This window comes from Arvicanthis niloticus, chromosome X (genome assembly GCF_011762505.2).
Source record: "Arvicanthis niloticus isolate mArvNil1 chromosome X, mArvNil1.pat.X, whole genome shotgun sequence".
Classification (NCBI taxonomy): Eukaryota; Metazoa; Chordata; class Mammalia; order Rodentia; family Muridae; genus Arvicanthis; species Arvicanthis niloticus.
Window position 1 is genome coordinate 67,700,874 of NC_047679.1, and position 12,440 is coordinate 67,713,313.

Below are 12,440 nucleotides of genomic sequence, written 5' to 3' on the forward strand. Positions count from 1 at the left end.
AGAGCAACACTCCTCCATTGTTGTTTATATTGCAAACAAGTACAACCACTCTGTAAATCAATTGGCAGGCTACTCAGAAAACTGAAAATAGATCTACCTGAAGACCCAGCTATACCACCCTTGAGCATATATCCAAAAGATGCCCCACCATGCCACAGGGCCACATATTCCACTGTGTTCATATAGGATTTATTTGCAATAGTCATAAGCTGGAAATAACCCAGATATCACACAATGAAAGAATGGATACAGAAAATGTGGTTCATTTACACAATGATTTTCTCAATTACCTAGGTATATGTTGTTATGTTATCCATTTCACTTATAATTCTTTTTAAATTTTGATTTGCCTAATTTGGCCAAAGATTTGTCAGTCTTGATTTTTTTTCAAAGACCCAATTTTTTCTTTCACTTATTCTTTATCTATTAATGTTAATAATTTTAACTGAATCAAGTTATTTCATCCCATCTATAGTTTTTGAAATATTATTTCTTATATTTCTAAAGCTTTTAATTTTCCCATTATTATTTGAAGATGTCTGCCACTTTTTAATATGAACAGTTTACGCTATGAATTCTCTTAGAACTACCTTCACTCTGACCTATACATTTTGCTGTTTTTATTTTCGTTCAATTTCTTAAAATGTTAAATTTTCAACTTTCCTTCTTTCATTACCTAGTTTTCATTCAGTATTGACTTGTTTAGCTTCCAAGAACGTGTGTACCTGCTGCTGTTTCTATTATTATTGATATTCTACTTTAATTCATGGTAGTAAGATAGATTATCAGATACTATTAAAAGTTCTGTCTTTATTCATTCCTCCTTTCCCTAATATACCATCAATGTTGAAGAAAATTCCATGGCTTGCCAAAACAAAAGTGTGTTCCTTAGTGGAATGTTCTGAATATGTGCACTAAATCTATTTGATTTACAATATTATTTAACTCCAGGATGGTTTATTCATTGTCTGGAAGACTTCTATGTTAGCACATGCAGCCTGTCAAGTGTGGTAGGTATGAGATTCCTGGAAGAGGGTCTGAAGTCAGGCAGAAATCATAAAAGGATGATGAAAGGAGATTTATGGGGGCTGTGCATCAATACAATGTGTGGTAGTGAACATCAGGAGGATGGTGGTAGGCTAGGAAGATGGAATTAGGTAGGCAACAGTAGTGGGGTATAGTAATATTCTAAAAAATAATCAATAAAAAAGAAAAAGGAAATTGTCGATAGTAACTTAGCTGGATTCCTGCCAAGTGTTGTGGCTGCGGGTTTTGGTAAAAGAGTGGGTCTTTAGCCTGCTGTTGGCAGGGAATAACAAAAGACTAGAAATAACCTGTGAGGAATGGAAGATGACAAAAGCAGAAGAAGAGATAGATGGCCCTCAAGATACTTGTGTTTTATTAACAGTAGTATATTCTTAGTACATAGTGTTTGATGTGACTTCTTTTTTTTCATGGTTCTAAACAGTTTATTGACTGTTCATAGTGGAAAATGGATAGATACCAACTTCTCAGGGTGGACATGAGATTAAATACCTTTTGCAGTGAGAAATGTCTGGGAAAGAATTATTATTGGGTAAACATTCAGGGTTTCTAGGCACTTCATTAGCATGGAGAACTCAGATCTGGGACTAGGTGACCAATGTGGGGATCATGGCACTTGTTTCAGGCCAGGAATCTGGCAGGGAGCTGGGTGATGCCTATCATCTCAGGTATGTACCTATCAAGTCTCTGGGATCTTGGACCACTCTAACTTACCAAGCTTTCTGGCATGGATTACCATCCCATAGCATTCCATGAGAACTGATGGAAAAAAATGCCCCAATTTAGGTCTTGAAGTGGGGCTACCCTCTGATGCACGCTATAGAGTTTCTTGGAGGTGCCATATGGATATATACTCTGTCTGTTCACATCTTAGTTGGGCAATCTGCTCATAGCTCCCAGCAATGGTAGCTTTGTCTGCTTTACAGTTTCACATCTCTATTATCCAGTGATAACTTCCTGGGACCATTGCAAACAGAACACAGTTGCCAAGACTTAAAGGATCTATGTAGGCTTAGTTATTTTCAAAATCTACTTTGCTTAGAGTTTGAAAACACTTCAACTTCCCTTCTAGTCCACCAAACAGAGGTAGGGGAGAAAAAGGGTTAATAGGAAAAGGGAATTGTGGGTCTGGTTACAAGTAGTTCCTCAGGGTGATATCACTCTTCATTGGCGAGATACCAGCAGTCCAGTTCAATAGCAAATACCAAGCACAAATCAGTAGTGGCAGCGCAATCCAGCAGAAACAGCAACGCCCAAGTAAGTGGAAGCAACCAGAATCAGCCAGAATACCACGAGAAGTTTTTTGGTACATTTGTCTTTACAAAGTGAAGACCAGTGAAGATCTGCAAAACATTGCACAAAATAGGAAAAGCGTTCTTTCACTGTTGGTGAGGTTCCATTTATATTCTTTCTATTTATCACGGGACCTCTCAATTGTCTATTTTCTGTAAAACATCACATGCTCTTTCACAAGACAACATCCAGAAAAATATCCATGATATAACTGTGTTGTTAAGTAAATGAGAAACTTCCATTTCAGATCTGTGTACCCAACCTCAGATTTAAGACTGGCAAATTTAAAGGCTATGTTAGCTCTTAAAGGGGGTAAGAAACAGCACTGTCTTTTCTTGGATTTCCACAAACACTGAGTATACAATCAGGAAAATTCTTCTCAGCAGTAAAGTGAGTTGTTCTTTGCTTTTATAGATTCCTGGAAGATGAGTGAATCTGCCTAGACAGAGTAATCAGCCCTTAAAAAGTATGCAGCACTAAGGTCTGTCAGATGATCCTGGAACAGAAGGCTGAAGAACAGATGCTCCAACGTTTTGTAGTAGAGGGAGTGTCAAGGTGTTCAGAGGTCTCTATAAATTGGCTAAGTTTTAGAAGCTATGCTTTGTGCTTCCCACAATTATAGTTAACTCAGTCATTCTGGATTTCTGATGGGATTGAAAACTTATAGCCTCATAGCCAATCCTGGCTATTTACCTTGAGAGAAAAGATTTGAATGTATGGTCGGCAGCTGACATTCATCCTAAAGCCAGGTTCAGAACTAAGTGTTTTAGTTAGGATAGATGACAGAGGTTCTGCTTAGTCAACAAAATGATGGACTGGGTATTAGGACTATCTTATACCTCACTGGTAAAAATTGGCATAATTATGTTCTAATTGTATTTTGAGAGAAAAGTTTCATTTTAACAAGAAGGGTGATATGTAGGAGGAGCTAAGGTGGGAGGAGTACTTAGAGGAAGAGAAGGAGTAAGAAGAGGAGAAGAAGGAGAGGAGGAGCGAGGTGATGAAAGAGAGAAAGAGGGGAGGGAGACAGGGAGGCAGATGTTCATGTATCTCCACCAGTCAAAGATAGTTGATATATCTAGATTGGGTAGTGGGTTACACCTCTGATTGAGCAATACCAAACTTATAAAACCTTTGATTAACATTTTTTAAAAAATGTATAAGTGCAAAAAGGAAAAGGGGGTATGGGATAGGGGTTTTCTAAGGGGGGGAATGGGGAAAGGGGATGGCATCTGAAGTATAAATAAAATATCCAATAAAAATGGAAAAAAAAGAAAAAAAAGAAGTACAGAGTACAAGAGACCACAGAAACAGAAGGCCACCCTCTTGCTCCTCACATTCTTAAAGAGTACCATGTAATTGGTGTCACGCACTGCTTGTCCAGCAAGGAAGACGCGACAAACTGGATCCTTCTCAACAACCTTTATTGTGGAAGCACTCTTTTAGATTTCTTGGGAGAGACTGCCTCGAATGCCCAGAACGGGCTGTTTATATATCCCCAGCCCTGGGCATGGCAAAGTGCATGGAGGTGTCCGATTGGTCAATTTGCAATGCCTCATTAGCATGCTCATTAGCATACCCCACCTGGGAGGGGATGATTGGTCAGGTTCGTGGTACCCTAGTGGTACCTCATTTGGGAGAGGCTGGAGCCAAATTGAAGTGCGCATGCACAGGCCTCTGGTAGTTCCTACCATAGCTTAGGCAGGCGCCATCTTGGATTGCTGCCTCAGAGCGGCTGGCGCGCGCAAATGTGCTCTGTGTCAACTCTGTGGTGCCATTTTATTCAGCCGCATAAGGTTGGCGGCCTACAAATTGGGATTTTTTTCAGTCTCTTTTTGTTATTTGACTTTAAAGATTCCATTGTATGTTCAAGGCCAAGTTGTGCAAGAATAACCCTAATACATATCCAGGCAGGAGATTTAAAACTATTGTGCATAAACTAATGAACATGAGTTTAAGAACACTAAGCATCACAAATCCAACCTCTCTTCATAACGTGACTTCTTTTCATAGGTCAGTCTTTTATGTAAAATAAACTCCCTTGATAATTTTTATTGTAGTTTAGTAGTATAAATTAAATACCTATGACATATTTCTGGGTATATGAAAAATTTCCACTTACATTCTTATGAAAATGCCACTTCAAAGCTATAAATGAGCAATGAATCTAAGAATTATGATTGAATATAAGAAAACAGACAAACCTAATCAACACAAGCAACATTCTAGGGGAGGAAGTGGTAAGAATTGACTTTTCTTCTGTATTATGAAAATATTTTTACTTTTATTTGACTAGCTAGAGATAAGGTTGTTAGTTATATTCTTATTTTTGAAGAACCTGTATATTACATTTCATTTCAGTAATGTGCATTACCAACAGCATTATTAAAGGTTCTTCTTTTCTACTTTCCTATCTACCTTTTGTTAGATATAGTATTTTTTTTTATTATACCTACTTTTGTGAATTGTGATTAAATTCTTATCTTATGGTATTTGCCTGAATTTCCTTAAAGACTAGCAATGTTGAGCAGTTTTTCATATACTTTGCTGGTATGCCTTCTTGTCAAAAAAAAAATATATATAGTACTGTGTATTTTCTTCAGCTCTTTGGTTTTCAAATTTGGCTCCAAAGTTGTTTCCCATAAATTTTACATATTACCCCTTGGTAAATGCATAAATTACAAATATTTTCCCCTGTGTTATCAGTGGCTTCTTAATTTTAATTGTTCTTTTTTTGATAAAATGTTTAGTTTGTTGTCATCCCATTTTCTTCTGCTTGCTTTTATTTTCTGTGTATTTGTAGTATTGTCCAAAAAAATCCATATCAATATGAATAATTATTTTTCTATGTTTTATTTCAAGTACTTTTGGGCTATAGTCTCACTTACATTTACGTAGTGAATTTGTTTTGAGTTCATTTTAAAATTGTTTTATCTTGTTTTGTTTCTTTTGTATGTTACAGTGATTAAATGTATGATGGTATGCACATAAAAGTCAGGTCAAATTGCTGGAGTTAATTATTTTCCTTCATGAACAAACCAAACAAGACAAGCACCATTCTAGGGGACAAAGTTGTAGGAATTGACTTTTCTTCTGTATTATGAAAATATTTTTATTTGATTTAAAGATCTTCTCAACAAGATTTCTAGAAAACCAAGAAAGTGGTGTTCTTACACAATTGCTGGATCTCATCCTCACTAAACCACATCCAGTCATTTTGTGATCAAACTGGTAAGTTTAATTATTTCAATATTTTCCTAAAATACAAATTCTATTTATTGCTTTATGTTACTTATAATTTCAATCATTAATAGCAGGGTATTTTGATAGAGTTTTTTTTTCTTAAATACTGAATATTAAATGATTAAAACTCAAAAAATTATCAGTATACCCTATATATGCCTGTGGAACTTGGAAAAAGTTTGGAAACTATGAATAAGAGATTTTTTTAAGTAGATTAGAGAATTAAGAGTGGACTCTCAAGTTGGAATGCTTGAGTAGGATGTAAAATAGACATTAGTGAAATTAAGATACTAAGTAGCAAAATGACTCAGTAGGTAAAGATGCCTGCTGTTCAAATTTCCATATTCATCAATAAATAAGAAAGACAAAAATTAGGATGAAAAAAGTGGCATCATAAACTATTACACTGAAAAGAAACAGATACAGAGATTACTTAAATATTGTAGAAAATGAATAGATATATTGTTCATGGTCTTAAAATAGCACTGCATAGTGAAAAATATAAAATTAAATATCATTACATTTGTTGATTACAAAATAATGTCAAATACTGCTGGTAGGAAAAAACCATGCTTCAATATCAAATATTCATATTTTTTTAATTAAGACTTAATTTGAAGGAAAAGATGTTCATGAAATAGAAACTCAATTCTATTAGTATATATAACACCTGTTGGATGGTTAGAGAAAGTACATTTATCAGTGGAGATGAAAGTCTGGCTATAGAAGTTTCCTCTGAACTTCATTATCTTTTATAAGGAATGATCCATAAAATACAGCTGACCAATGCATAAATTTTATCTAAGGTAGTTCATAAAAAGTAAAAATTATAAGAAATGGAAGCCATGGTAATTTTATAAATCTTCACAGAATTGATATCATAATACTTATATTTTTCTTTACCCATCATTACTTTTTTAAAAATCAAAAGCACTCAAGGGAAGGTCGGGCCTCTAGATGAATTGGAACAGGCTTGTTGATATTGTCCAAATTGTGTATAGGTAGTCCCAGCTGTGTTGAGCTCATGATAGCAAAACCTAGGATACTTTTTCAAAGAATTCTGCCCCAAATTCTGATTCTTGCTATCTTTGCATCACCTCTTCCACAATGGTTATTGTTCCTAGTAAGAAGAAGATGGTATAGATTTCTCTTATTGTGGAAAGTAGTCCATGATCACTTATTTTCTATACTCCAACTAGTGAGTCTCTGTTTGAACCACTGTCTACTGGGATGAGAAACTTTCCTGATGAAAGAGGAGGACTGCTCTAATCTATGGCTACTATAGAAAATAATTAGTTTTTTCTATGTCTTGTTAGAAAAAATAATAGGCTCTTTTCCCGAGTGTATGATCTACCCAGCCATGAGTTGCTCACCAGACTTATAGTAATGGGTGTAAGTTACAGTCAGAAAGCTGTTGATTAACCCCATAGAAATCATATCACCATTGTGTCAATGGGCATATCTTATCACATTGGTTCTTATTTTTTGTCTCACTGTGCTAACCGCAGAAAAGGACTGTTAATAATTTTTCATTCCTAGAAGTTCATAAAACTTTTTGGTACTATTGATGTGCTCTGCCAGTGGGAGAAAAAGTCAATTTTCTTCAGTGATAAGGCCTCTCATAGGTTGATCACACTTAAGTGGTCATATACATGGTATACTCATATGCATAGAGGTAGCACAAATTAGACTAACTGAGCTATAAAGAAAACGAAGAACAGGATACAATTATGGACAAGAGACTTGAAAGTGCCTTGGAGAAGTTAGAGGAGGAATAATGTGGCATAAATTATCTAAAAACATTGCATATATGTTTCAAGTTCTCAAAATAAGTAAATGAGTTTTCTGAATAAATAAATAAATGAGTAACATCTTTATTTTTCTTCCTGCTATGAAGAAATCACCAAACTGAGATTATCCATAGTCGATTCAGATAGGAGAATTAGATAAACAGTGTTCAGAAGTTTAGAATGTACGGAAAATATTTCAGCAAGTAAACAGCAGGAAGAAAAACATACAAAATAAGGGAAGAGAGTAAAGCGTACATTCGTGAGAAGAGAGATCCATTTGATATTATCAACCATAAAATTGTCCTGTAGTAAACATCATCTTGATAAAATACAAGGCAATATAATTGCTAAGAGAGTGATAAATTTGGAAGTTGTTCTAATAAAATAACTAAGAATCTGCATTTAACTTCTTTTAATTCTCGTTCTTTCACTGCTTTTTTCTTTTCATTTTTTATTGTTCACAATCCCAAGTTGTCCTTTTTTTGTATGCATATAATTTAAAAAAACAAACTAAAATCAAAGGAGAGAAGGAAGGAAAAAAAGGAAGGAAGGAAAGAAAGAAGAAAGGAAGGAAGGGGGAAGAATGAAGGAAGAAAGGAAAGATAGAATATTCCACAGGAAAAAAAATAGCTGAAGTTTGATCACAGATATTCTATCATAAAAGATGCTTAATATTCTTCGAAACATATATCTTCATGAAATGTTCTTTTAGATTGGTCTTAGTTCAGAGACAAAATTCAATAGAGACTTAGACCCATTACCTCCCAAAAAATATACTTTATTTGATGAAAATTCTATTAGATTTGACATCCAAAATAATTACATAAACATTCATAAATAGAGTATATTCATTTAATATTCAAGGAAGTGATACACTATTTAAGGTTTATATAAATTTTATAATTAAACAATGAGAAGACATACTTCATAAGAGATTATCTTGTTCTTATGAATCAATATTTTGCTTATTTTATTTTTTAGATTTATGAGTGACAGAATGTTTAGAGTTATAGAGAAGCACAGAAATAACATATCTATATGCTTTCTGAAAGACTAAACTACTGGCTTATTTGGAAGTGAAACATTCTTCAATTTAATAGATCTTTATCTCCCCACTCCCCATAGCATTGAGAATGAGTTCTACTAACCAAGGAAGTGATCCAGCAGAAAACTCTCTCAAAAATGCTGAAAATGAACCACCAAATGTCTGTGAGAATGAGAAAGAACATCCACTTCCTGATACCAACATCATTTCTCAGGAGGAAACCAATATATCAGGCATGGAAGCAAGCTCATCAAGTTCCCAGGAGGATACAGATCACCAGCCAGTAGAAAACAGCCAATCTGAAGCAGAGAAGACTCAAAATGATCCCCCAGATGAAGAATTAATAGAAGATTCTCTTCCACTTCAGATATCTATTCCTAGAAAGCTGACCATTCCTAGGTTAATATTTTGTAGAATTATCTATCTGAGTATTCCACAACCACAACTTCATGAAAAGAAGACCATATTTGATAAAATCTTGTTCCATCTAGGGACAATGGAGATGACAATAAGTGATTACTCCCATGTCCCTATACATGACAAGATGCTGCATCCCCGTTCCCTTGCATGGCAAATCCCATTCTTTAATACTGATGAGATAAGTAGGATGATTATACACCTGTTGTGCAGCAGAAATTTCTCTCAGCCAGAATGTCACCAACATAATGCATGGGTAAAACAAAAATATGTAGCAGTTAGTTATTACCAAAATGTTATCAATCTCCAAAGGAACATAGTGTTTGGAAGGCCTCTGAGAGTGTACTACTACCATCCTCTTTTTGAAAGACTGACTCAAAGAAAAACTACTAAGTTATATCAAAACAAGAATGGAAAGCATCTTTCTGTGAGGCCAAGGTTCTACATGTCTCAGTTCCAAACTCAGAAAACTATCCATGGAAAAGATTTTAAAAATAATTGGAGAATTCATCATAAGCTGAGGCTAGTAATCATAGCCTACAACAACAACTGGAAATATCTGTGTCCCATCTGTGGTTGTGGTTTCAACAACTTTAAGGATTTTAAACATCATTCCTGCAGCTTTTCTAGAAATTAAAGCAGTGTAAAGGTTTTTAATTTTAGTTTCTAAAACTATGCAAAGGCAATAACTCATCTGAAATAATACATCATAATCAATAAATTTAGCAAGATTACATTACACTGCTAAACTGAATGTAAATTACATATGTACTTCAATAAGAAACATTTCAGGGAAGAGATTTAACCTTCATATATATCATTGAAATATCAAGTTATTAATCTATATTGTGTCATCAACTGAACTAAGATGATGTTTGCAACTCCCTCAACATCAATTTCTGCTGAGTATTGTTTCTCGACATCAACTAAAACATATCTTGGTAAAGAAAACAGAGAGCTAGACAAAGGCACAATAGGGGTTTCTAGACATTCTGCTCAACAAAAAGCCTGAAATTTCCTCCAAAATTCAATAAAATCATAGTAAATGCATTGCAAATGTTACTGTAATTTTGTAGCTATATATGAATATGTCATGAGAAACACAGTATTGCAAATATACCATATCTACACTTTAGTGATGTTATACCGGTTTGTAAGAACCAAAAGTCCACCAAGGAGCCAACACCAATGCAATCACACTAAGGTCTTTATTTACAAGCTCAAGCTTGAGCTCACACTGCTGTCTACGACACAGCAGAACTGGAGGGTGCAACCCACAGACTGATTTTAAGCTTGTATTTATAGATACAAGAAATTGGTATGTAGCCTGACTCATACCCGATTGTGGGGATGCATTCCAAAATTTTATTTGTTCTTTAACATAATTGACTGGTGATGGGAGCCAAACCATAAACTTAGCTACTGCTTTTCTACTGATTGGTGGTTGTTAAGAAGAAAAGTCCCAGGGTCAGTCTTGTAACCTGGAAGTGCAGATTTGTTGGGGAGTAACCTGGAAACTGATGCTATGTCCCAGTTTGTTGGGGAGCAAGCTGGAAACTGTTTCTAGGTATCAGTTTGTTACTTAACATGAGTTCAATCTTACATCAGGTTCTCTAAGATGGAGTTTGAACACAAATGATTTAGTCTTACTGTGACACTCGAATAAAAAGAGGAAACGTAATATATGTTCCATTAATTGAAATAAAATGTGATATAAGTGAAAAATACTAAGTACTAAATTGGTAACACATAAAACTGTAAGCTGTTTTTGGTCTTAAATGACTCTTTCAACTTTGTCTAAAATTACCATGGAAAATTTTACTTGTAATGTTCCATTTGTTTAAGGGACTCCACTCTTGTGTTTTGTAGCTCAATATCTGTGTCTCTTCTTCCTTTTTTCTAAACTGACAAGGATTAAATTATACTATATTTATTTCTAAATACATAATACATGTAATATACAGTCTACAAGGTAATATAAGATATTCATGCAAAAATAAAATATACAATTCATAAATGTACAACAAGCTATTATATTTTATATTTATAGTCTAACATATGTTTTACTACTTTATAATTTGATTAATAATTTACAAAGTTTTTTATGGAATATTTAAAATATGAGTACAAAATAATGTTCAGTTATGTATAGTAACTGTCATCTATATAAATAGATTACATTAAATATGAACCCAAACAACAAATATACTAAGTACAGAATAACATATTTACAGAAAAAAATAAGCTTAGAGAATACTGAAGTTGGAAACTTTTTGTTTTTAATGTTATCAAATTTTATTTGAGTTTCAAGTCTTTATCTCAAAAGTTTTAATACTTGCATGTAATTAAAATGGTATAAAAGCAAAAAGAAGGAGGAGGGATGGGATGGGGGTTTTCTAGGGAGGGGAAATGGGGAAAGAGGATAGCATCTGAAATGTAAATAAATAAAATAGCCAATAAAAAGAACATTACTATAGAATACTATAGAGAATGCTATTTTAATATATCGAGAGATATCATACTTAAACATGGAATAGAGTTGAAGGTGAAGTTACTGAATAGACACAATACTCAGTTCCTAATATGTAAATCCAGAGTTTGGCTACTTTCCTTTTCTAAGCAGATAGAAAAACTATTCTAAAACCAAACATTAGAGACATTTTTTACAGTATCAATTACTTCATTTATACTGATGCATGTGAATTGCTTATTGCCATTTTCATTAAAATACACATATCAGACACAAATTGATTCAATTAGGAATAATTAAAAAAAATATTATATTGACCTTAATACTTGCATGTAATTAAAATGGTATAAAAGCAAAAAGAAGGAGGAGGGATGGGATGGGGGTTTTCTAGGGAGGGGAAATGGGGAAAGAGGATAGCATCTGAAATGTAAATAAATAAAATAGCCAATAAAAAAGAACATTACTATAGAATAAGGTCAATTCTAGGTTGAGGGTCTAGCAATATGATAGATGCAAATAGTCAAGGAACAAGCAAGACAATAAACAAAAATAGTCAAAATACAAGCAAGACAATAAACAAAATTCCATGAACACTCCTGTGATCACTGTTTCTAAGGGCTTATCAGGATGACCAAAATATCTGAGCCTACTTCCCTGTAAGAGCCCAAAGTCATTTGCATGTCTGAAGCCTACTTCCTTTCTGTAGCCTAAGATTTAGATTTCTGCCTGAAATTACTTCCTTGTTCTAGACTATTCCTGCCTAAAGCCTATAGTAATGTTCTTAACTACAAAAAATTTTAATTAACTAATAAATTTTGTACATTGAAACAGTACATACTTTTGTAGAAGTCTTTATTTATACTAGGTTTTATATCTGTATACTTTTGCTGCCTTGAAAATATTTTTTATACTTGAATGTGAAAATGTAGTTTGACCAGATCTTAATTTTTTTCTTGTACATACATGTATTAGATACATGTATAAACACTCACTCACATATATAATGTAATGGCAGTCATGAAATACAAATAATGTCAAAAGGACAAAAAAGACTAAATAGCAAACAAAAACCTACCTCTAGCAGTTTTTTACAACTTTGGTACAGTGACTTTATTGGGTATTTCTAACTGGAATTCTC

General features: G+C 33.8%; 1 protein-coding gene across 1 annotated transcript; it reads left to right on the top strand.

Moving 5' to 3' along the window:
- Positions 1 to 8,503: 8,503 nt before the first annotated feature.
- Positions 8,504 to 9,469, top strand: Cpxcr1 (CPX chromosome region candidate 1). The gene has a single exon (XM_034486404.2). The coding sequence runs from the start codon at positions 8,504 to 8,506 to the stop codon at positions 9,467 to 9,469; it is 966 nt and encodes a 321-aa protein (XP_034342295.1).
- Positions 9,470 to 12,440: the final 2,971 nt, after the last annotated feature.